The sequence below is a fragment of the Eublepharis macularius genome, chromosome 8 (genome assembly GCF_028583425.1).
Source record: "Eublepharis macularius isolate TG4126 chromosome 8, MPM_Emac_v1.0, whole genome shotgun sequence".
Lineage (NCBI taxonomy): Eukaryota > Metazoa > Chordata > Lepidosauria > Squamata > Eublepharidae > Eublepharis > Eublepharis macularius.
The window spans coordinates 40,607,082-40,634,000 of NC_072797.1; the positions used below are offsets into that span (position 1 = coordinate 40,607,082).

The 26,919-nt window shown below is 40.0% G+C and overlaps 1 protein-coding gene across 1 annotated transcript in view; it reads right to left on the reverse strand.

The window, feature by feature from the left end:
* The window catches only part of IQGAP2 (IQ motif containing GTPase activating protein 2), a 197,749-nt gene that overhangs the window by 71,057 nt on the left and 99,773 nt on the right, over positions 1–26,919 (reverse strand). Inside the window, exons 6-13 of the mRNA XM_054986150.1 lie at positions 14,476–14,543; positions 13,410–13,523; positions 11,149–11,327; positions 10,486–10,573; positions 5,629–5,792; positions 3,791–3,951; positions 3,429–3,553; positions 2,025–2,188 (exon numbers count right to left, since the gene is read on the reverse strand). Coding sequence (XP_054842125.1) covers positions 2,025–2,188; positions 3,429–3,553; positions 3,791–3,951; positions 5,629–5,792; positions 10,486–10,573; positions 11,149–11,327; positions 13,410–13,523; positions 14,476–14,543 — 1,063 coding nt within the window. The remainder of the gene's footprint in view (positions 1–2,024; positions 2,189–3,428; positions 3,554–3,790; positions 3,952–5,628; positions 5,793–10,485; positions 10,574–11,148; positions 11,328–13,409; positions 13,524–14,475; positions 14,544–26,919) is intronic.

Consider the following 26,919-nt stretch of genomic DNA (forward strand, 5'->3'; position numbering starts at 1 on the left):
AACGTGACCCTATAGGGTTTTCAAAGCAAGAGATGAACAGAGGTGATTTGCCATTGCCAGCCTTTGAATAGCAACCCTAGACTTCCTTGGTAGTCCCCCATCCAAGAACTAACCAGGGCTGGCCCTGAGTAGCATCTGAGATCTTACAAGACTGGGCTAGCTTGGACTATCCAGGTGAGCACTTAAGACTACATAGGTGATAACCAGGAAAACTATATGCAGGGTTGCCAGTCCTCTCTTGGGGTGGAGGATCCTCTGCTCCTGGCCTTTCATTTCATGCTGCCATTTGGAATGGTAGCAGGAAAAATGCAAAAAACAGCTTTGGGGTTGATGGTATAATGTCACTTCTGAGGAAAACCAGTAACCTCTAGGAATCACCAGTGATTTTAAGAGAGGAGTGATGCCACTTTTTGGTTTTTCTCGGAAGTGACACCATGCCATCACTGATGGCCACCATTCCATGTCCCTGCCGACCCCCAGTCTCCTGTTGGTTGCCAGACTGCAAATGAACGATAGTATTTATTGCATATGCATATAGCCAAAGGTCATTGCAATCAATCACAAAGAACATTAGTCATAAATAAGACTACTAAAATAACCAGATTTAAAAGTACTCCTCATGTTGAAACATTTCATCCTTCAGATACAGCTTTTACTTTTATTTTCTTAGCTACCAAAGCAAACAACACTCTGTATGAGTGAATCAGCATTCAAAAGACAAAAAAATCAGCCCCTCTGCTTCCAAGGAAGAGTTTAAGCCCTTTAAAAATGCTGCAGTTTGGGTTCTGGGCTCTGTGTAAAGTGACCGAGACAGAATGCAATGGGGTAAATCCCTTGGAAAGGAAGCTCTGCCTATGCAAAAGTACAAAGCAAACAGTTTCTGGAAGCAGCAATCATCAAGCAAAGATGCTGGCATGATCTGGAACCGAATAGATGGAAAGATTATTTCTGATATTACGAAGAGTAATGCTAGACAGATACGAGACAGACATTTAGAGACAGTCATTTACTTACTGACAGATAGCAAGGCTATAAAGCAGAAGGTTCAAAGGATAATTCTGAACAATGTGCCCTTGTAAGGGTTAGGTTTTTTTGCAATTCTAAATCAATTCTGCTGTGACAATTTTGAAAGCTCGTGCTGCCATAAATGATCTAGTACATTTTTAAAACACCACCCCCTTCACCAAATGAGTTCGTAGTAGTGTATACAGTTCTCCCTTCCTTATTTTATCCTCACAACTACTTTGTAAAGTAGGTTAGGCTGAGAGAAAGCCACTGGTTTAGGGTCTTCATCAAGCAAGCTTAATAACAGAGTGGAAACTAAGCCTTCCAGATCTTAGCCCAGCTTACTAACCACTGCGCCATACTGGGCTCTCACCTCCAACAGCTTTATCAAGAGCACAAAATGAGAGGAGGCAGTGGGGGTTGATGGACAGAAATTGAGGGACACCAGAGGATCAGGTGGCAAGTTAAAAAGCAAGCACTGTGCATATTCTGGTAACTAATAAAGTTCAAGGAAACAGTGCTAGGGTATACATAGGAAAAGAACTATACAAAGTTCTAGATTTAGATTTTGTTTTTTATCCATGTAGGAAATTTTCTGATGTGTGAAGAGGATCACAGCTTCTAAATAAAGAACTGCAACTGTTTTGTTGTATGAAGGAGTTTCTTAACAAGGCATTTCTTTGTGAAAAGTTATGTTTTCAATGCAGTTACTTGTACTGGAGAAATTCCATCTCTCTCAAATCCAGTAAGCAAGAAGGAGGCGAGTCCTAATCATAGAAACTAAAGCATCCAAATGGCTAGCCTATGAATATTTGAAATGTCTACAGAAGCAGGAGGATATAACTTATAACAATTTTTTTACAAGCCCCCTAAAGCTCAGTTTCATTCACACAAGTACAGTAACTAAATTATCTGATCAAACGCCATTGCTAATAACAGAGGTAATACACATAAGTGAGGAAGGAAAGAATTCCTGGCAGCTTTGGCATCGCGTGTTTGAAAAGCCTAGAGAACTTTACCTGACACTTGAGTGTTTTTGCATTCTTCAGTACATCTTGGTAATGCTGAGCATTTGCTGACCTCACACTCTGGAACTTCACCGTAGGCAGCAGCAATGCTTCTAGTGTTTTTGTAGGATCTCCACGATCAATGGCTTCATTAATGAGACCCACTGCTAAAATCCCTAAGCAAGAAAGAATAGGAATGAACCGATACACAACTCTATCATGAGTTAATTCAATATGCTACAAGGGACAGAAATGCAAGGGAAAAAAACAGTAACTAGGTCATACTCCAATATTCAATACTGATATCTAAATCAGAATGATTTCCTCCCTAATTTATTATGCAGCTTTATAATAAGCTAAGTAGGCTTTTCTTTTTAAAAGTCTGCTTTCCTTCCGTGTTCAACTGCTGAGAGATAAGACACACAAAAGTGATTCCTACACAATCGCATATTATTTGATTATTCACAGCAGAGTTGTAAACACCTTCCCCACTGATAAATTGCCATGCCTGAGACAGCACAAGCCTCTTACCTGTGGCATTTAATCAGCAACGGTGCTTACACATGCAAATCATTATTTAATGCTAGAACCAGTCAGTAACTGATGAACATGAATGTGCAGAACAAGGCCAGCATTAAAGGCTTAAACTGTTATCAATGTATGTTTCACAAGCATTTTTGTTTTCTTACTTTCCTAAAATAATTTTCAAATTAAAAATTGGGAGAAAATTGTTCTCAATTAGCTAATTTTATTCTGAAGCCTCTAAGTTCATAATTTCAAAATATGTTTGTTGAGCCATATTATTAAGAGCTTTGATATTGATTGGGATTTTCTTGCACTTTGCACTTTCACTGATATATTAAATTTATACTTTATATACAGTGGTCTCTTAGGACTGTGCCCTTGTACGGGGTCCTCCGTGTAAAATTGCGGTGTTTGAGACCACTTTCTTCTTGTTGTTTGATAAGCATCAGAATCAGGCCTGCTTAGTATCAGCAAAGATAATGCAACACAAATCCTTCAGACAACCTCTAATATGTCTCTTACCTCATCTTACTCTACAGGGCTGTTGTGAGGAACATATTTGAATTAACTAAATACAATTATGAACAAATTATAAACTCAGATTTATAACAATAACAACATTCAATTTATATACTGCCCTTCAGGACAACTTAACACCCACTCAGAGCAGTTTACAAAGTATGTTATTATTATCCCCACAACAATCACCCTGTAAGGTGGGTGGAGCTGAGAGAGCTTCAGAGAGCTGTGACTGACCCAAGGTCACCCAGCTGGTTTCAAGCAGAGGAATGGGGAATCAAACTTGGTTCTCCAGATTAGAGTCCCACCACTCTTAACCACTACACCAAACTGGCTTATAATTTACCAGTAGTCCACACTGGTAATACTTACTATCATTTTCCTCTTGAACTTGCATATTAACCATGTCAATACAGTTCTGGATATCATTCCAGCTTAAGTATTCTTGTCCTTGAGATGAAGCTTCTAATTTTATAGTCATCAGAGTGTCAGCATAACTGTAAGGAGATCATTGAAGTCTATTAGTATTTGTGGACCCAATATTAAATCTGTTTACTAAATCTTAAAACACAGTTTGATACACCTAGTTAAACAGGTGGAAATACATAACCATATGTCCCCAGTGCATCTAGGATTTCGGCAGTTTCCTAAACTATAAGATTTTGGTAACATGCAAAGTGACCCTCCCTCCTCCATAGAAGTGGGTCAGTAATAGGCTTGAACTAAGCTTTTACCGTTGTAAATTCTCTTCTTCCAGGTTATTAAAACCAATGGATGGATTGCTGAGATGAGTTTTTGTTGCTTCAACATTCTTGCTTTCCAAAGACTGGTTAAGTAGTACCACTGCTGATAGCATCTCCACAGCAATTGAAAGTTCATCATGAGCCAGGAAATTCTATAGAAATATATTCAGATCAGCAAGTAAACTAGATTTCCAGCAATATTTAAAAGAGAACCTGTAGATTAAATTAATTTCTAAGACCACAAAAGGGGGTCACTTTCCCAGGTGACTCAGTGCTCAGAAAGTGAGTTCAAAATTCAAAAGCACTGAAATGTATACTGCTATGTTGAGATGTGATTGGGTGGGCTATACATGTAATCAATCAATCAATCAATCAAAAGCTTGAGAATTGCAGTCAAGTTTGCTGAAAGGAAACAAACTGAAATTGAACCTAGACAAGATGGAAGTGATGTTGAGTGGGAAGCCAGAGAAAACACATAATTCTGTATGACTGGGCAAAACAGAATAGAATTGATATGAATGATTTGAAAGCCTTGCTGGTTTACAAGTTGCCATTTTCTCCTGAAAACATATGGAAATAGCAACTGATAGGAACTCTAGCCATTGATTTTAAGAGGTGGTTTACACATAGATGCATTGTTCACTCCAATGCATGATATATTTTGTACCATGGTACCTACATATATACCAAGGAAACCTGCTCATGATACATGTACATGTGTTTTTATATAACGCTTTCCTCACAAACTGTTGCAGTTCTTCAGACAGAATAAGAGGCTTCAACTATTTTAAGGAGTTCTAAGGAAAACCAATTTTTCCTTCCATGTTTGGAGAAAGAAGAAAATTTTAAATTGAAATTGTGAAGACAGGGTAATGGCCTATCAATGATCTCAGCTGTCCCTTTGAACAAAGATAAGGTGACTAACCAAATAGCAAAGAGCTCCCCTCTTGTTATACCAGAGCACACTTCGGCCTATTTGCATCCATAGATTACACAGATTAGTTTCATGTCCCACTTGGGAGATGATGAAAGTAATCTATAAAAGTCTATTGCATTTACTTTGTTCTGGGAGAAGGTTGTTTCTTTCTACGGAAAAGTACTATTCTTGCTAAAATAACAAAGACAACAGAAGAAAAAGTGGAGGAAACAGAGAGCAAAACAGAGGAATACCAAGATAACATAATGAGGAACATAACTGAAATGGAAGATAAATTACTAAATCAAAATATCTTCTTGAAGGAAATTTAGGATCAGCCTTGATGGCTAAGGAATAATCTTTTCCTAAGTTTCCAGGAAAGGACCATTCCTTGCCTTCACTTCTCTGAAAGTATCCTGATCAGCCAACAATTATATAAAACCATGAAACTGAAGAAAAATCTGTGAAGCCTGCCAGAGCATAGATCAAGGTTATGTATTCTTAAAAAATTAGAAACACAAAATATCCAAAAAAGATTTCTAAGCAATAAATCCTGCTTATTCTTCTATGTTTTACACTTTGTAAAATGAAGCCTGACTCAGCCTGAGAGAAGAGGCAAAACTCTGGATTTCAGTTTATTTTAGCTTTACTTACTTTTTTCTCACTGTCACAATATAGAAAACGCCTTTCTATAAACAACAAACACAAAAAATGGGGGGAAATGTGCTTAAGGTTAGGGAGGGGGAAAGTGTCTGTGAACTTGCCCAAGTCATCAGGAAAACAGTCATGCAATAAATCGGCAGCAATTTAAGAATCGTTTCACTTTCTAGCCATTTGAAACAACAATGCTTTGGTACACAGGATATGCTATTTTCAAATTATGTGTGAATTCAAGCGTCCATTCTGAACTTACTGCAGCGTTCTGTTGCTGTAGATTGAAGAGTTCCGTCTGATACACACTAGCAGCAGATGGGTAGACTTCTGGCAACTGTGCCTCAGGTTTCATAAGAGCAGCAATTGTTTTATTCGGGTCACAGTTACGAATTGCAGTATTGATATTATCAACTGCTCTAAGTTCTAGGGGAAAGAGGAAAAAAATACCTTCAGATGTCCCTATTTTATTCGATGCGTTCCATACTGTGCAACTGATATTCCTGGCAATACCAGTGTCAAAGACAGCATCCCATCCTATTTGTTTTAAAAGGTCATCCAAATGGAATGTGCCACAGATAACAACATGCAGAAGCAAATGGGAAAAAAATAACTCAAAAGACACCTCAACTTAGCACCAAGGAAATATAAAGTACTCAGAACAGTACAAAAAATTGCTTAATTAACTTGTAGGTTTTGTCTTGCCCTTTGTGTTTGTGTTTTTTAAGCTTATAAAATATGCACAAGCATTGGTTTAAAGTAGCAAAAGCAGCAGCTAGAGATATTTGGGGGAGTTAGACATACATGAAGAGGCTGAATCATCAGCGGAGAATTTTAGTGTTCTCCACAGCTCTATTCTCTCGCCATCTGTATTAAACAAGTGAATAAGATCATCTGTAGCTACAGAGTTGGATGTCCTAAACATGCTAATAACATTTAGCTACACTTGCCACTCACTAAGTTTCCAGAAGCAGTTGAACTGGTCTTAAGCAAGTATCCAAATGCTGTGGACAAATGAACAAGTGAACAAGCTGAAAATGAATTCAGAGGTGATGCTGGTCAGAAAAGCTGATTTTTGGATGGGACAGCAATAGTCTTCAGATAATCAGAGGATGAGAGCCAAACTACAAGAGATGCATTACATGTGGCGGGTCTGCGCAAGGTTATCTGGGAAGTGTAGTCGGAGACTCCTTCCCCTCTCTGAGAATGGATGGTGAAGTAGCAGCTGTGGCGGCCTCAGTAGCTCCTTCTGCCGCTGCTCGCACCCTGCCAGCTTCAGGCTCCCCTCGCTGGCTGAAGAGCTGGAGGAAGCCAGCAGCCGCCATAGCAAATCATTCTTCCAGGCACAAGCCCGCCAGACACGAGGCCCCCCCAAAGACCATTCAGGACGGGCTGCTGCTGCAGAGGGATCTACTGCTGCTGCTCTGACATGCCCTCGCTCTGGTTCTCCTCTGCGAACTTGGGGGCAGGGGAATGGTATGTCAGAGCAGCAGCAGCAGCAGCAGATCCCTCTGCTGTCACTGTGGATGGAGTTTTGCTGACGCGGCAGCTGTCTCCGGAGCAGCTCCCCAGGGACTTGTAGCCCACTGGAAGCAGGGCACCCTGTGAGACAGCAGCAGCTGCCCCCCGCCGAACGGTCTTTGGGGGCCCTCACGTCTGGCGGGCTTGTACCTAGAAGAATGATTTGCAATGGCTGCTGCTGGCTTCCTCCAGCTCTTCAGCCAGCAAGGGGAGCCTGAAGCTGGCAGGTGATGAGCAGCAGCATATGGAGCTGCTGAGGCCACCGCTGCTGCTACTCCACCATCCGTTCTCACAGAGAGGGGAAGGAGTCTCCGACTATACTTCCCAGGTAAACTTGCGCAGACCCGCCACGTGTAATGCTTCTCTTGTAGTTTGGCTCTGACTTTGAGGGTACTCATGGACCCAGTCTTCCTGATAAACAAGCAGGCTACAACAGTTGCTAGAGCACCTTCTTTAATCTTCACCTCATTCACAGATTACCATCCCTTCTTGACTCGCTGAGCAGACTACATTGATCCTCATCCCTAGAGTTTATTTCTGGAATGCACTCTATGCAGGACTACCCTTGAAGACAATTTGGAAGCTTTAGTTGGCATAAATGTAGCTTCCTATCTGTTTGACTAAGGCCTGTTGTTATGTTCATACTATACCAACATTAAAACAAATTTATTGGCTACTTATATGTTCCCAGGTTCAATTCAAGGTACTGATGCTTACCTGTAAAGCCTACACTGCCTGGGACCCACATACCTGAAGGACCACCTCTCTCTCTCTAGGCCTGCACATTGACTTTGTTCTACTCAAAAGCTCCTCCTAGTCATGTGCCTTCACTGCGGGCAGCACAATGCGATGGAGCCTGCCTGACAGCATTTGTCTCCCATCTTCTGGAATGGAATCCTAGAAGTAGTTCCTTGGGCCTTTATTCTTTCAGCATTTAGAAGACTAACACAGATATGGTTCTGTTGATTCCAAGCCCTTAGCAGAAGGCCGTCTCGGGTAAATTTATCTAACCTTTTGTTTCTTTAGATCGTGTTTTTACACCCTGTTGTAGAAACATGGTTTCTATTGTAAGCTGAAGTAAAAGGAAGGGAAGAAATCTTTGAATTATCTAATATTGATGGACACTGGCTAAGGAAAATGTGCTGCTATTAATCAGGGTAAATTAAGTGGATTTGTTTAGTAGTAGTAGTAGTAGCAGCAGCAGCAGCAGCAGTAGTAGTAGTAACATTCAATTTATATACCACCCTTCAGGACAACTTAAGACTCATTCAGAGCAGTTTACAAAGTGTGTTATTATTATTATCCCCACAACAAACACCCTGTGAGGTGGGTGGGGCTGAGAGAGCTCCTAGAAGCTGTGACTAACCCAAGGTCACTCAGCTGGCTTCAAGTGGAGGAGTGGGGAATCAAACCTGGCTCTCCAGATTAGAGGCCCACGCTCTTAACCACTACATCAAACTGGCTCTCTAGTAGTCAATTCTTTAAAAATACAAGCATTCAAAATACTGGCTGTAAACTGGATGTCTATGTTACCTGGAAACCAAAAAGGAGACCCTACTTATATTGAAAAAAAATATCCAGTAGTTCCGTGCTGTATATTCTGCACATATATAGCATGCAAAAAGTTATAAAACCAATGAATTAAACTGAAATGACAGAGGGAAATAGTCATTAGGCTAAGCCACAAAAAGCATGAAATGAAAGTGTACTCCAAGTTTACACATTCCAGTTATTCCAGAAAAGCAACTAATAGAAATATGTAGCGGCAAATTTAGAACCCCCTTAAATGTAGTGATTTTTGTTAGAAGCATCAAACTTAAGGCTGTGCTTATCAACTATTAAAGAATATTTCAATTAAATTCTTGGAGTGTGCATTTTAAAAGTGAACCAAGTGTAAGCAATGTAGTTAAGTAGATAAACACAATTTATACACAGTAATTGATCATAGTGTGTCAACTCTTGAATGAGTTGGTGGTTTGTGCACGCTGGGCAGTGTGTGGGGGGGAAGGGGAAGAGAAATCCTTGGGCTTGTATGCTTCCTCCTTCCTCACATATGGCCAGCAAATCATGTTCTTTTGCAGTAAAACCAAACCACAACGAAAAGAGAGAGCGATATCCCCAGGCTTGTTTGTACAGAGATAAACCGTCGTTTGTCATTACTTTTGAAGCATGTCCTATGACTGAATATGATGGCAGTGGCAGGGGAGGAAAGGAAACACTGGAAATGTTAATAATTTGGCAATGGTAACACCAAAAATGTGTAAATAAAGCACATGCACATGGGTGGAAGAAACCATGCTTTTAAGAATGGAACAAGGTGCTCAGCCCTAAGGTAAACCAAGAGGTGAAGATACAAATTAAAATCAAATAATTTACTCACTACATCTGTGAGTCTTTGCTTCCTTATTGGCAATACTAACTTCATTCTGTATCTCACTTTTGTCAAGCATAATTGGAACCCCTGCTATCTGATTAGAAAGAAAGATGTTTCATTAATTTTTTTTTAATTCAGGGAAAATGAGTAGACTTACTAGGATACACCTAGTGCTATTTGCTTAATGTAACAATTCCAGGGACATCAACATCAACTGTTCCATTAACCAAAAGGTTCCCAAACATCTCTTTAATTATATAGACAAATGCACGGGTGTCTAAAAATTCAGTTTTCCAAACTATGATGAAACATAGTTTTCCTATTCTGTTTATAGCCCATTTTAGCCATTGTTCATGACTTCTACGGGTTATTCAAAAGGGCAATGCGTATGGTAATAAAACACTTATAAAATATTTTGCAAGCCTCCTGCCCTTCGATAGTTCATGTTGAAATAATAAATTAATGAGTTAAAGGTGAAAGTGTCACACTAGCAAGTATTACATGGAGTTACCTGCATGCTCTGATCTTTAGAGTCAAATAACTGTGCTAGATACCAGGAGGAATTTTGCGGCAGAACTTCAAGCAGGCTCAGAGGAGGGCGGTTCAAGCCTGCCATCAGTGCCATCTCATCTTGCCTGTCAATTGCCTTGTTCACTTGGTCTAAGGCTATGTGAACTGAAAGGAAAACAATGCTTAAAAATGGCAAATATTCTGAATGTTGAATGGTCAGCATCAGTGTGGTTTTGCATATGAACTCTCAAAGCCAATGGCGGCCACCGTTAAACTTTTAGCCCTCTTTAACTCATCCCGTTTTGCAAGGGAGCTTGCATTAAACTCTCCTGGATTTGGATGTACATGCAAGGACATATTGGTGCAGATACCTGAGAGTCTGGGCTAAAACGTATTATGCATTATGTAAGAGGGGTCAAAATTTACTGTATTTTGCAGCCAGCAGAAAAGGACAAGAAGCAAGCAAAGTAGATTGGCATTTCAGTTAACAAATCCTTTGTTGCCAAGAATGCAAAGTAGGAAGAAGAAAAACATCCTTACACAAGTTTAGTAATAACAGCAAGACGTCTCCCACAGAATTCCAGCTAACTGTTGAAGCGCGATGTAAAAGTGGCAAAGAACTTCAGTGACAGCAAAACTGAGCATAACAATGTTTTCCAACAAAATTAAGGCTAAGTCTTGAGGTTTCAGGAACAGGAAATGAAGATTGCTTACTGTTGACTTTATTGATGTTTCCTTGAATCTCAGCTTGTGTCAGCAGTTCTTCATATACATCTCTTTCTTCCTCCAAAATTGAACCATTCTGAAAATGATACCATTACTGAATAAATAATGCCTTGGAAATTCATGCTAAGAGGTAGGATAGACATTCAAAATAAATAATCACAAGTGTGAAGGAGGTAAGGGCTTACCAAATATAAATTTATATTATTTTTCACGTAAATTGGTGAAATTAGCAGGTTGGCTGAGGCCAAAGCTAATTTTATAGGCTATCCAGAAAGAGGTGGAAATTCATTTGGGGATGTTATGAGGTATCACGAGAGAGGAAAAAAATAAAAATAGTTATTAACTGTCTACACTACTTTTGACATTCTGGGAAAAAATAGAAAGAGTAGGTACTGTAGATTGTGCCCTCTAACATCAGTGATTTATAATGAGGATTTTTTAATGTCTATACGTTGATTAGGGCAGAAATATTAATTAGGATTACAGGAAGGTCACACTTTTTCATATGATGAAATGGTAGGTAAAATAGGTGAGCATCATTCACCCTTTTTTCAATATTTTCAGCAAAGAACTATAGCACTGCAGAGACACGGAATTAACATTTATTAAACTAGAGTTAATTCCACTATTTGTATTAAAGTATTCAAATACCTTCAGTTTTGCGCTCTCTTCTTTTCTCTTTTTAGCTTCAGAAAGTTCCTTCTGATACGCATGGGCGAGATCCTCTTCCACACTGACCAACATGGCATTGGGATTTTTCAAAGTTATGATTGTTTGATCTGCAACTCCCTTTTCAATGGCTTCGTTAATTGCGATCACTGCAGCGTGCACTGCAAAGAAGAATCCAACACTTATAAATGGAGAGATTTTTCAAAACCTCCTTGTTCATATCCCTTCAATTCCCCATCAAGTCCAGGGCTTTTTTCCAGGGGGAATGCGGGGCAACGGAGTTCCGGAACCTCTTGAAAATGGTCACATGGCTGGTGGCCCCGCCCCCTGATCTCCAGACAGAGGGGAGTTGAGATTGCCCTCCGTGCCGCTCAGCGGCACAGAGGGCAATCTAAACTCCCCTCTGTCTGGAGATCAGGGGGCGGGGCCACCAGCCATGTGACCATTTTCTCCAAGGGCAACCAACTGAGTTCCACCACCTCTTTTCCCAGAAAAAAAGCCCTGATCAAGTCTATACTTTGTTCATCAATAGCAATGGAAACTGTTTACTCTTTAAAGAGGAAGGTTATGCCACAATAAATCTGCCCAGTCTTTACACTGCCACAAAACTTCTCTTTTCTTTAGCCTTAAAAACTAATTTTGGATTTAAAACAAATTAAGTTATACATATACTAAATTTCCATAATATCTTGAAAGACAGGTGACAAAGTTCAGATTTTGTTGTGTGGAAGGGGTGATAGCAATATGATTATTTTTTCCTTTATTAACAGCTACAGCATCTGAATGGGTATAAGCACACATGGAAGAGATTACCAGTCCAGTAAAATGTACTAGAAAAAAAGACACGCGAAATGAATACAACATAAAAGACCTATCAACCAAATAAAGTCATATTATGTAGATAAGGCACACAAAAAAATCTAAATTTACAGTAAGAACAAGCAGGAAGAACTACTTTGTTTTGACCCTCCTTTTTTCCTGAAAAATAAGATTTACATGATACATTAACAGCTTGCCAATTTCCAGCTTTGCAGTTTAGACATATCAAGTGAGAGTTCACATGTTCAAGCTGTTTGTGTCAGCGTTGCTAGCAACCACCTAGTAAATGTTAACAAAGTGATTACTCATGGAGGCACCCATGAGAGACACAGATGTCAATTTTACTGCTATTCAAAGGATTGTTGTTAGTTAAGAGGAAGTTAAAATAAGCATCACGTACAGTAAAAGCTTCAAAGAGTGTGATGATTTTTTTATGGTTAAGGATTCACAAAATGTTGAAAATTAACAGGATTTCTGCTTCAGAGACTTAAAGTATGTGGAACAAGATTGCATTGTTCTACTATTCTAGAATTAAAATTAAATTTAATTTACAAAGCAACAGTATGCACTAGGCCACATTAACCAGTCAGTTTAGAGATTAATGACTTCTTCAAATAAAAAACAAGACCGTTAAGCTTGTAAAATAAAATTTATTATTAACTTGAATTAGAGGACTTCAAAGTCATTTTCTGCAATATGAATCATTAAGACTCTCTATAGATGGCATCATAAAGACAGCCAACTTGGCTAGCTGAAGTTAATTTGCACTGTAGCAAGCCCATGGACAACTGACTTACAGTGTACACTTCAGTAAAATGACACCAATAAAAAAAACTTGTTTAAAATAACAAGTGTTACTTGGGCCTTTTAACATGTACCATATCATCGACTGTGTTTAGTCAACAAACTGCTGTTTGATTAGGGTGAGGGCAAGCTTGGCTTCTTCCTCGAACTCGTGAATTCCTGTCCTGCCACTGGCTTGAGAAAAACTGTTGTAACATCCAGATTTAGGCACTTTCAACAAATTGTAGGGCAGTTGTTTATTTTGTCTACAAATTAAGCTTCTCCATCTGGATTAAACTTTGGGATTATAATCTCATTTCGTAGGCAAAAAACAAACCACTATTAGTTAAACAACCCAAATTTGGACATCACAATAATCTGTGCTTTCTTTCAAACCATGCAATCTTTAACTTCATCTCCAGATGGGATAAGGGAGGAGGCAATGTGCAAGTCTGAAGATAAACAATTCTTGTTCTTGTTACAAGCAAACCAGAATTTGTTTGTGATATCTCAATGCAGCCATAGTAAAAAGTATATGTACTTAAGGGCATGAAGATTTTAAAAGAGTCTGACACTCTTTAATTTAGTAACTTTTAAAACATTCTATCTAAAACATGGCTTGGGAATACTAGTTGACTTACATGCAGCTTCATCCACTGAAAGTTCACTAGCAAGGATGCCTCCAATTTTACTGAAAGATGGCATCTGTATGCCGTACTTCTCCAGTTCCTTCCGCATGTTACTGATTTCTTCCTCTATAATTGTAACAAAAAAGGGAAAAGTTAGATGACAAATGGCGTACAGTTTATTAGGCAATAAAGAGTGTACAAAACAAACAAAGTAACTCAGAAGGGGGTAAAATCCTGTGAACATTATTACGGCTATAATTCTCAAATCAATTCCACTTGGTCTTCCTCCTTTGGGGAAAAACCATGAAGATTCTTAACATCTTTTAATAAATGCACTTCCACCCAGGGCTTTTTTTCTGGGAAAAGAGGTGGTGGAACTCAGTGGGTTGCCCTCGGAGAAAATGGTTACATGGCTGGTGGCCCCGCCCCCTGATCTCCAGACAGAGGGGAGTTGAGATTGCCCTCCACACCGCTGAGCAGCGTGGAGGGCAATCTAATCTCCCCTCTGGCTGGAGATCAGGGGGCGGGGCCACCAGCCATGTGACCATTTTCAAGAGGTTCCAGAACTCCGTTCCACCGCGTTCCTGCTGAAAAAAAGCACTGCTTCCACCTTATTTTCATTGACTGATTGTCCCCAAACATCAGAGGTTAGGCTAAATGCTTTCCCCTCTGCTGTGCATTTGGGTCTGAGGTGACTGAAACTTTATCTCATATTTTGTGTGTTGGCGGCCCCACTGAACGATCTGTGGATACAGCTGGTGATAACTTCGGAGGTTCCCCTTGTTTCTATGCCTTTCCTGGTAGCTTGTTTTGACTAAATTTCTGACAGCAATGGCTTCTATGCCAGGATGGAAATAGAGGGTACTATTTGGAAGACTGGTTCTGTCCAAGACTGCTGGGTCATTGGATTGTTAAATAAAGAATAATAAAATAGTGTCTTTTTTACATAGCTGCTCCACACCCACTTCTGCAAGGACAGAAGGAGAATTCTGGAGGAACAGAAAAAACTAGCAGTGTTATAGAAAATCGCAATACTGTACTACTTTCCTGATGCAGAGCAAATAAATATTAGAAGTACCTGTAAAGTCTACTTTCCCCAGCAAGTCCTGGATCTGAGGAGCAATTCCTAGTTTAAACAAATATAGACTGCAAAGGGAAAAGGGAAGAGTGTTAAGCCACACGATAATTAAACCTGAAGAGTATAATTGCCTGCAAAAGTTCATGCTATAATACATTTGTTGATTTTCAAAGTGTCAAGACTAATTTTTTCTTTAAATGTTACACAACACTGTATTTTAGGATGTCTCACCTTCACATTAATACCAGATACCATATGCAAAATAATACCCAAACTAACTTATTTCAGCATGCATTTTGCTTGACTCATGATTTTCCAAAATACAGCTTACAATAAAAACAAATTTAACCATGAAATTTATATGCTTTAAAATCAATCTAGTCACCCTTTAATATTCTAATGCTTTTGGGTACCTGAAATACAGACAACACTCTGAGAACCCTGGTTTAATTTCAGCGCTGCATGGAAAACCTACCATAATTCCAAAACCTGTTCAGTAAAACCATCTGGACAACAGCTGAACTAATTAACATCTCCATCTCTTCATGCCATGTGAAATTAAAAGGCTGTTAAAAATTTGGGAATTCATTAAAATGACACAAGGGACTAATCTAATTTTTTATTAGGAGTTTGAGAAGCTAAAATCTATTCAGAACGCTTAACTTGGACAAAGACATTTTATAAATCTAAAAGGAAGAGAAGATCCCTACTTGGCAAAGCTTAAAATTTCAAAAGTTTGACAACAATAACGGAGCACCAAAGAGACAATAAATTGAGAGATGAAGACAGCAAGCAAATATAGTCACATGCCACGTTGGCTTTGTTGTTAGATGTGATGGAGAAAAATGTCTAGAAGTGTGGGGAAGGAGAGTATTTTATGTAAATTAGGAGGTTTATATGAAAAACAAGAGCTTTTACACTACAGGTTCTTCTAGGAAGGCATTTCTAGAAAGTTGAGAGTAACTGAGGAATGGGCTTCAAACCAAAGAATTAGTGGTTGGTGCAAAATGAGGGAAGATTCCCAAATCGCACTGTAAACTGAGGACACCGTCACATGTCTCTAGTGGAACGGATGATAAATGACTATTTAGCAGTACAATGAATTGTCCACAGTTTAGTTAAGCCCAAGAACTGATGGATTCCAGGAATGAGCTTTAAACTAGCACTGCTGACTCAACTCAACTAATTTGATACCTTGACAAAAAACGACTGAAAAGTACAAGCTATGATTTCCACAGGGCAGTGTGGCATCCACTGCCTAAGCAACCAGTCTACCACAATCAAAAAGAGTTCAGTAGCACCTTTAACTTGAGAACTTGATTCTCGAAAGCTTTAAGACTAACCAATAAAATTGGTTAGTCTTAAAAGTGCTACTGGACTCTTTTTGATTTTGCTACCACAGACTAACACAGCTAACTCCTCTGAGTCTACCACAAGAGGGCGATATTTTGCATTGAACAGTGACATTAGCACAAATATATTTAGTATATTCTGCTTTTCAGATGAATAATTACTAGTGTTACATTGTTGACTGATGTTTAAGCTTTAAGTTAATAAGATTATTTAACAGTAGCTGTACTGGGAATTCTAACACACACAAAAATGACATGGGCAAGAACGAATTGCTTATAAAACAAGGACTACCTGTAGTGAGCTTTAGTCATAAAAATTCAAGTTAAAAAAATTGAGAAGCAAGAATACGGCACAAAAGACCTATTAGAAAGCACAAGGATCTTGAGGATGAAGTATTTTTTATAATTCTGTACACAAACACACAGAAGATTCAAGCAGTATACGCTATTCAACAAGGAACAAATAAGTAAGCTGAAGATTTTTAGCGTTAAGATTAACTACAGATTAAGCAGTAAACCCATGGATTTGGAAAACAAGAATAGACCTAATAAAATCTTGGAGAGTTAGATATGCCTAATTCTCCCAAAGATTTCCACTTCAATGTAGGCAATGATTATCTATAACCTTCTAAATCTGTTTTCCAATGTGGTATTGAGACACAGACCATTCTATGCTGAGAAACAGAGAAGGGGAATGGGGAAGAAGTGCAAGTTTGTTGATACCCTCGACCTCTCTGTGTTATTAAATCCCATTAACCATATTCAGGCCATCATGTCAGGATAAGATAACAGGGCACAATCTTGAGGTAGTTACAGATCTTCTTGGTAGGTAAATCCCAAAAAGTCATGTTGGGGGAATTTCCCCCAACAGCAGCTGATCCAGGGGGTTAAATGCCGCTTTTCGTGCTGGCTTGGATCAGCTGTTTGGCAGGGATTTCCCTGCCAAGCAGCTGATTCGGGTACTTTACCCAAATCAGAAACCCGAACCGCACACCCCTAGTTTGGACTAATCAATTGATAGCAGGTAACTAATATTCTTTCTTCTTTTAGCCAGTGTTTTGTGTTTTATGATGGTTGCTGAAATTTTATTATGTTGGTTATATGTAATACTGTCACTGTACCTCACTGACTGTATATCACTTTGTAGATCATTTGACAGTAAAGTAGAATTTGAATTTTTTAAACAAAAAAGGCCAAATAATTGGATTAAAAATTCAGTAACTGTATGTTACCGTTTTAAAAAATCTTATTAAGCTTTGTGATTTAAAAGCAATGTCAGACGTTCAAATATAAAATACAGAAGCTTTCTTTCTTTGTGATCTTATGGTAGCATTACCATACAACATTTTGTGAAGTCAATGCAATATTTCCCCAGTAGGCAAGGAAAGCACATTTGAAAGATACTGGGGCTCTTGTTCACATTTATTAATCAACACAATCCTTTTCTAATGGAAGCAGTTCCGTCAACTTGAGATATTTATTTTAAACCTTTGAATGCTACCTTTCTACCCAAATAGAAAGGTCGTCTAGGTGGCGAACATTAAAAAAAAGTAAGAATTTTAAACAATTTAAAACATTTAAAATTTTATAAAAACCACTCCATAAACACACACAACATCAAGCACAGGTAGGAGGGACAATGTATATGCTGGTGTTATCTTAAATCTGTGAAGCTAAGTACATGTACTTAGTACATGTACGAGTTCCTTTTCAGTTAAAAAAAATTGCTTCCAAATAGAAGCATTTACAACAGCAGCCTGAACCACAATTTTTCCTACATTTAACGGTTTATACTGTATCCTGAACCAGATCTGTCTAGTAAGGGGAAGTTAAATCACAAGCCCAGAGAGTGTAAAATAGGGAGGGGGGATAACAACTGCCATGTTATTATTCTACATATATATCTGAAGAGTCTCCATGTAAAACTCTACATCTGTTTTATTATGGCAGTCAATCTATTAACCTATCTTAAGTTGTCCGGAAGATATAAATATTTGAAATCCTTATTCCATTCAACATCCACCAGAAGATCTAGACAAAGATTGTGACATCACTGGAATGGAACTTAGCATGCCATTTCTTCATAAGCTGCTTAACATTAAAAGCCCCTTGTGTCCATTTCAGGAAACTGCTTCAAATTTGCCACTAGATACCATAACAAAAATCCAGCTACACAGTTTAAGAACATAATTACCTTTCCATTTTTTAAATTTACTAAATACTTAGTTGCTTAGCATTATTTCAGAAAAGCCATTTGTTTTGGAAGTGAGGTAAGAATGTTTTAAGCATACCCACCTTGAGATAGCAACTAGACAATCGACAATTCAAGGATTGGTTTTGTTACAACTTAAAAAAATCTGGAAAAAAAATCTAAAAATACCTCAATTCAGAGGTATCCCAGATTAAGTTTCCAGCGCTGCCTGAAAGTTAGAACAGATTCACTGTAAGACACTTTAATTAGATCAGAAAATCATGCCTTCAAACTATATTTACAAGCCTTAAAATGCCAAAAATAGGGAGGCGCCCAAAGTGTCAAGCCAAGAGCGCCCAAAAGAACAGTCTGCCAACATGACGTAAATACTACTTGGGAGACAACACGAGAGACCTCACAGGGAGAAATCATAAAGTTACATTTGGCATTGCCAAAAGCTGAATGCCATTTACTTCCTACATTTCCGACTACTGGATAGCTGGAGAAGATAATGAGATAGATGATGGCCAATAAACTGAAGCTCAATCCAGACAAAAATGAGGAACTGTTAGTCAGTGGATAAGCTGCTCAGGACTGCGGAGTCCACCTGCCTGGAGGGGGTTGTCCTCTCCTTGAAGGAGTAGGTTCATAGCTTGGGGGTGCTACTAGATCCTGGCCTATGGCTGGAAGCTCAGATCTCCTCCACTGCATGTAATGCCAGCTGTGGCTGGTTCTGAGTGATATCTTTTCCTCAGAAAGCATGATCTGGCCTCAGTAATCCATGCTCTGTTTATATCCAAGTTAGATAACTGTAATGTGCTCTAGATGGGACTGTCTTGAGACAGGGCATTTTCTGTAGTGGCACCTTGCCTTTGGAACGCTCTTCCCTTGAAACTCACTTGGTGCCTATTTTATTTCCTTTTTTGTGCTAGACTAAACACCTCTTTTTACCCAGGATTTTAATTAGAGTTTTTTAATCTTATCAGCTTTAAAAAAAATGGCCTGCTTCTGTTTTATGGATAGTTTTTTATGCTGACTTATGCCTAATTGTGGCTCAGCTGTTATCCGGAGCGAGCAGGATCATGAATATCTCTCCCATCCTGCGTTGGCTACCTATCATTTACCATGCTCAGTTCAAGGTATTGGTTATCACATAAGAAGTTTTTCACAGCCTTGGTCCGGCATGCCTATGGGATCGCCTCTCCCCCTATGTTCCTCCACGGCAGCTTTGCTCATCTGAACAGGGTATCTTGCAGGTGCTACCTTGCACATGGCTGAAATCAACAGCTGCCTATACACATGCATTCTCTTTGGTGGTCCCTATCTTGTGGAATGGCCTGGAGGAGGTCAGGAGAGCCTCCAATCTCCAGGGTTTCTGCAAAGGATGCAAAACTGAATTGTTCAAAAGGGATTTTTACTCAGATAGGAAGGCTGCATTGTAAGAAGGGGATCGCAGATGCTTCACTAATGAGTTAGGGACACAGACTTCACCAATATGCTGCCTTACGTCCTTTCTGTTACTTTAAGTATGTGCTCCTATATGCTACCTGTCCTTCAAGTATGATACTAATGGGTAGTTCTATGTTGTCTAATGTCAGTCCTAGAATTACTTATGCTCTATTTCAACATTTCTTCAATTCTATATAGGATTCTTTCTAATGCTGTGTCTTTGTAAACTTGTATTTATTCACCCTATGTCATTGTTTACAGAAATGTCCTTGATATTGATTGTACTAATCTCACACTATGTAATCTGCCTTGAGTCTCAGTGGAAAAGGTGGACTATAAATGACATAAATAAAAATAATAATTCACATTGTGGTGATTTTAATTGTAAAACACCTTGTACAGGACTCTGAAGAGGTGGCATAGAAATATCCTAAATAAATAAATTTCGTGGCATGAAAATAAATTACCAAATCAGCATGTAATTTTTTGCTAAACATCCTGATTTAACAGTCTTCTTCTGTGTGCCAGACATATTACATATGAAAAAAAGAGAAGACAAGGCAAAGATAAAGAATGGAGAACCACCAACTGAGATGAAAAAACAATAAATGCAGAGGAATATTTTTATATAATATCTATTAAAGTGCAATAGTGATAAAGTGCTTACAGGTAATGTAGATACAATAAATACAATTAATAAATACATTTAATAAATTCTGCTTTTTGCAGAAAAACAACATGAGTATATGAGTTACTTGGGACTTTTCGGCTGTCTTTACCCTTTTTGGCTTGTGATTTGGACTTTAACTAATTTATTGAATGTATTTATTAATTGTATTTATTGTATCTACATTACCTGTAAGCACTTTATCACTATTGCACTTTAATAGACATACTGCATAGGCAAAACAGCTATTACAAGACACAAGATGAGAGCAGAACCACTGTTGCGCCTTCCAAGCATGTGGAACTGCACAGGCCTCTACTGTATAAAGATACAAAATTTGCACATGAACTGGGTACACCAATCTGTTGATCCATCTCCACATGGACTAGGCTTTATATATACTAAACAAGAACCATGGTGATGCACAGAAAATATCCAGTCTGTTATCCTATGCTATTACACAGTATCTTTCTTAGGGTAGGCATATTTAGGATATTCTTTCCTCTACTTTTGAAATAATTTCTAACGTTGGTTGCCAGAAGATTCTCTCAAGAGCCCCATTCAAAACCACAATAGGTGGACAGAGGCATGATATTACAAACAAGACCTCAACTAACTGCCAGTTGATGGAAAAATCAAGGCAATATTCCACTTTCAGAGTCTCAGCAACTTTTAAAAAGTGTGGCTGTTGTTTAGAACAATAGTCCTTTGTTGTTCCCTAATATGCTCTTTCCATTTTGTTAATTTTAGACTGCAAATTTGTTTCCTATACAAAATCTAGCACATGCATCTTCACAGATTGTATACACATAGACAGCCAATGTGGAGTAGTGCTTACAGGTGTTGAACTAAAATCTGGGAGACCAAGAGCTGAATCACCACCCCACTGTGGCAGCACTCTGGGAGACCTTGGATCTGTCACGGTCTCTCAGCCTAATCTCTTTCATAGAGTGGTTTGTTGTGAGGACAAAATAGAGGAAAAGTCCTCACTGGGAAAAAGCAGGTATACATACCTTTTGTTCCTTTAGGTATCTTATTTGTTCTTAGCAATATATTTAATTCTTAACATGGTCAAATATGAGAAGGAAATGATGAAAGCTGCTTTAAATCCCCATTGTGGAGAACGGAAGATTTGAATTCACTTATTGTGAAGCTTCCTTTCTCGGTGGTCTGAGAGTGGGGTAGTTCAGACTCATGGGACGTAGCTCCTCCTCTCCCTAGCAGGGATGGTCGACTTGATCGAGCCTGGAGAGGAGGGGCTCGTTCCTTGCTCCACACTTTCTTTCTAAGCCCAGATTTCTTTGCATGAGCCATAGTTACAAGACTTCTGTTCCCTCCACCTTCCTGTATCAACCTTAAATATAACACTAACATGTTAACTATGTACAACTTGAGGCCTTCTTTCAGTATTTTGGTCTATTTTCCTACCAATTCAGGTTACTTTCCTCATACCCTTTTCCAAACTGAAAAAAAATGGGGGGGGGGAGTGGACTGCCCCACTCCCGGACCACCAAGAAAGGAAGCTTCATGGTAAGTGAATTCAAATCTTCCATTCTCTGGTGGTCCTAGGGAGCGAGGCAGTCCACACTCATGGGATATATCTATAGCTGTATATCATTGGGAGGGGTTGAATGGTTTTTCTCTTCAGAGGGTGTGCTGTAACACTCTCCTTTCAAAAAGGCTGCCTCAGCTGATGCCATTTTGTCTATTCTGTGATGTTTTGTAAAGGAGTGTACAGATCTCCTTGTTGTGACTTTGCATATTATTTCCAATGAAGGAAAGGATCTGTATGTTGCCGAAGTGGCTGGTCCCCTGAGAGAGTGAGCTGTAATACCTGATGGTGGTTCCAATTATTTTGCCTTGTATGCTATCATGATGCATTCCTCGATCCATCTACGTCTGGTGGATGTGGATACGCTTTGTCCTAGGAAGCATTTTCTCAATGATACAAACATATTCTCTACCTTACGTATCTGTCTCGTTCTGTCTACATAGTAACTCAGAGCCCATCTAGACAGTGCCATTCCTTCTCTTTCCTGTGTTTTGTGTTAGTACGGAAGGAAAGTAATATTATATCCTCTCCCCTGTGGAAGGGGGAATTCACTTTTGGGACAAATGCTTTATCTGGCCTTAATACCACCTTAGCACCACTATTTTTCATTACGAAAAATACAGAGATCTTTATCTACTGATAAATGCCCTGATCTCAGAAACCCTTCTCGCTGAAGTAATGCTCACTAGAAAGATGGTCTTAAGTGTCAGTTCCTTTAATGGACAAGATGTCATAGGTTCTAATGGCTCCTTTGTGAGAATTGTTAACACTATGTTAAGGTTCCAAGTTGGGAACCTGTGGATTTGCGGTGGATTTGCGGTGGATTTATCAGTGCTGTTCCTCTCAGGAACTGCTTAATATGTGAGTGTCATGTGAGCGAGGTTCCTTTTCTTACTCCCCTTGTGGCTGAGATGGCTGCCACCTGTCACTTTAGTGTACTAGTGCTGAGTCCCTTGTCTAACACTTCTTCAAGGAAGATCAGGATCTCTTTTACAGGAGATGTGAAGGGGTTATGTCCTGGAGATGTTAAGGGGTTATGTCCCCTGTTCCAGGACCAATTATGAAAAATCTGACATGTATTGTTGTACCTCTTGTTTGTTTAAACTTTCCTAATGCCAACATTGTGGAAATTACTTTTTCTGTATATTCTAGTTCTTGTAGTTGTTTGTGCTCAATCTCCAGGCTGTGAGCTTTAGGGATGCTGGGTCTGGATGATGTATCTTTCCTTCTGTTGTCAGGTCCCTTCTTTGCGGTAATCTCAATGGTTCTGACTTCTGAGCTCAATAGGCTCCTTGGAACCATGCTCTCCTCGGCCAAAAAGGGGATATCAAGATCACCTCTGCTTGTTGCTCCATTATTTTCTGTATCACCCTGTTTATAATTTGAATCGGGAGAAAGGCATATAGCAGGATTTGTGGCCATTCCTCATACAGTGCACCTGTTTCTATGACTCTTGGAACCTTCCTTCTGCAGAAGAACTTTTACACTTGTCTGTTTTATACTTGTCTGTATTGTGTGTTCACAAATAGATCCACATCTGGTACCCCATATCTTTTGCATACCTGCTTGAACACTTCCCTGTTTAGACACCATTCTGCTTGGTCTACTATGTTTCTGCTTAGCCAGTGCGCTGTTGTGTTCTGTTGTCCTGCAATGTGTACCATCATTATTGATCTCAGGTTTGTCTCTGCCCAGGGCATGATCATCCTTGCTTCTCTATTCAGAGTCTTGAACCTGGTTCCTCCCTGTCTGTTTATGTATGCTTTTGCTGTCATGTTGTCTGTTTGTACCAGGACATGCTGCCCTGACAGGATGTCCTGGAATTCCTGTAGGCCCTTCTTGATGGCTCTTAGCTCTAGCAAGTTTACTGTTTGTCCTTTCTTCTCTTGACCACTTTTCTTGTGCCATCCTGTCTTGGGGGTGTGCTCCCCATCCTGCCAGACTTGCGTCTGTTGTCATTATGATTCTCTTTGGTTCTCTGAGGTTTATCCATTTCTGGAATATGGTCGATTCTGTCCACCATTCCAGTTCTTGTTTTAGTGTCGCTGGCATCTGTATCCACCTTTGGTGTTTCTGTGTTATGGTTTCTTCAAACGGGCGTAGGAACCTCTGTAGTGTGTGTGTGTAGAATTTTGACCATTGTAGGATGTCCTGGCAGAACACTATCATCCCCTGGAGTTTTGCTAGTTGCATTACCTCCACTTTCCTTCTTTTCTGTATCTCTTTTATTATGGAAAGGATCTTCTGTTGTCTCTTCTGTGACATGAAGACCTTGTCATTTCTTGTGTCTATTGTGACTTCCACGTGTACAATTTTTTGTACTGGAATCACACTGCTCTTTGCTCTGTTGATCACGAAGCCGTGTTCTTCCAGGCATTCTTTGATCTATTTGACTGCCTCTAGGTCAGAGGTTTGTGGTGTGGCCTTTATCAAAATGTCATCCAGATACAGGAATAGAGATACCTCTTTGAGTCTGAGAAAAGCTATTTGTGTCACCAGCACCTTCGTGAATACTCTTGGGGATCATTTGAGGCCTAATGGAAGAGTCCTGTATTGATAGTGATCTCCATTGTATGTAAATCACAGGTATTTTCAATGCGATTCTTTTGTGGGAATATGTAGATAGGCCACCGATAGATCTGTGTAGGCCAGGTAGTCTCCTTTCTGTATGGCCCCTATGATGGATTTCATCGTTTCCATTTTGAACTTGCATGACTTGATATAATGGTTTAGCCACTTCAGGTCCAGGATGGCTCTGTTATCTCCATTCTTTTTTGGTACAATGAAGAACACTGATTAGACCCCCTGTTTCTTGTATTGTGGTGGTACTGGTTCTATTACCTTTACCTCTATGAGATGTCGTATGGTGCTCCTTATCCTGAGGTGTTTTTGTTTTAGGGGGTTTCTGGTCTGCAGTTGCCCAAACGAAGCGACTTTTTGGTGTCTCGAAAGGAGTGTAGCCTGTTCTTGGTATTTAGCTCTCTCTTTTTTGATGATAGAACTTTTTTCTTTTCCATGTCTTCCACTAAACACTTGTCCCGTGTCTCTCCAAATAGTTTGGCCCCTGTGAAGGGTATTGTTGCCAGTTTGATTTTTCTTTGCTGCTTCTGTCACCAGGGAATAAAACTTGTTGAAAATGGATTGACTGGCTTTTGGTTTGGCCAGATTTTCCCATTCTGCCTTCATTAGGTTATGGAAAATTGCTAGTTAAGGGACGCTAGTTTGTATGTTCCCCATCTTTGGTAGCACTCTCTCTGAACTTTGAGGGAATGCTGTATCTGATTCCTCTTTCCCTGTGGATGCCTGAGTGATTTCCAGAGCTCTCAGTACCTTTGGGAGTAATCTAGAATAAACTTCCCGAGGGAAGAGCCTTGTCTGTATGGGGCCTACTGTTTCCTCTTCCTCTCCCAATAACTCTCCTTCTTCACTGGCGGATGATGGCTCTAAGATTTCGGAGTCAGATTGGGGTTCCTCCGAGGGACTAGAATCCCTCAAGTTCCTAGTCTCTTCTGTTTTCCTTCTCTTGGCCTTGAGAGGGGGAATGGATGTCTCAGCCCTTTTATTCCTCATGGTACCTGACTTTCTTCCACCCCTACTAGACATGGTGTCTTAGCCTTTGAACTCCTTAATAGTCTTTTTGAATTCTTTTTTAATTTCTGCTCTGAGGCATGATTGCAAGCTGGATTTTGCATCTTGGCTCATGAGATCTTAAGTCATTTGTCTCTTGTCCCTCCCCACTAGGGAACTGCAGAGAATGAGTAGAGACTGGGGAATGAGGGAGGTCTAAGTTGCAGAGAGCTCCCTCTCCAGTTCTTGAGTTGTCTAGACCTGCCTTGGCTGCCATTCCCACCCAAAAATTGCTTCCCGCCTAAAGTGAAAGCAAAGAAAGAGTGAAAGGGGGAGGATGAGTTCCCACGCCACTGCTCCAGCTCCAAAAGGGAATGGATCCCTGGAGTGGGGAGCTGCTTAGTTTGCTCCTGTCTGCAGCCTTCCAAGTCTTTACTCACAAGGAGCCCCATCTCCAGTACTTAGCCTCTGAGAGGGTGGCTTACTGGGATTTAGAAGGCAGTGTGATTTAGAGGGCTTTCTTCACCGACGATGCTGCTGCCTTCTTTTTGACCGGGCTCCCAGAGGCTGTGCGAGCTTCAGCGTCACTCGTGTCGGCTTGTCAAGACTCAACTGCTCCCCGATCCATCTGATGGTTTGGGGGAGGGTGTTCCTTGTCCAAAGGTAGGAGAAACAGTGCAGGAGCCCTTGCAGAGACCAGTGCCTACAGGAGCCTATCCATTGTCTCTGCAGCCCATTTGTTTGCTTTCCCAGCAAATCTGCCATAAAGAGGGGGAGGAGGGTGGAAAAACCCTTCCTTGTCCCCAGTGGGCTATTGCCGAATGTTCCCTCTGCTGCTGCAGCTGTCTCCGAGATTGTGCACTCTTCCAGAGCAGAGTCATCCTGCGCGCCCTGTTCGAAGCAGGGTGTCATGTCTGTGTACTTCCATGCCATAGCTCTCTGTTTGTTTGTTGTTTTGCTTGTACCACAATATGCTGAAGCTATACTGATTGATTACTAATTACTAGTGCTGTGTACTCTCTCTCTGCTCATTCATAACCATATTGCAGATGTTACTTCCTTAGGAACCAGAACGGACCTCTTCAGTTATCTTTGAGAAATATGCGAGTCTCCGCTAGCCGTGACCTTGGTGTGTTAGATGCCAGCTTTAACTGCTATTCCCAGATGCTGGGAACATTCTATTGTATACCTGAGATACAGTCATAACTAAATAGATTCTCACAAGACTCTTGTAGGCTTGCGCGCCAAAACCTTAACTGTCATTTGGAGCACGGGAAAATCAACTATATCAAAAACTGCTTGATTTGAATTGTCTCTTCTGCCAAACTCTGTGATGGAGTACAGACCTGAACTGAACGATTAGAGTACAGACTCTAATAAAGCTGCTTCTGCTGGAACCAACGTGTGTTCACTGTGGATGGGCTTGAGGGGTCTACCTGCCAGGGACTAACACAGGGCCAGAAAAAAACCTGCGGAGCAAGGGACGAGCCCCTCCCCTCTGGGATCTATTGTGTCAAGGAGGAGCTACATCCCATGAGTCTGGACTGCCCCACTCCCTAGGATCACTGGAGAAAGATGGAGTATAAATGAAGTACATAATTAGTAAATATAACTGAATATGAGAGTGCAAGGGGAGAAGGAAGCAGGAAAAGGGGCTTTTAGGGAA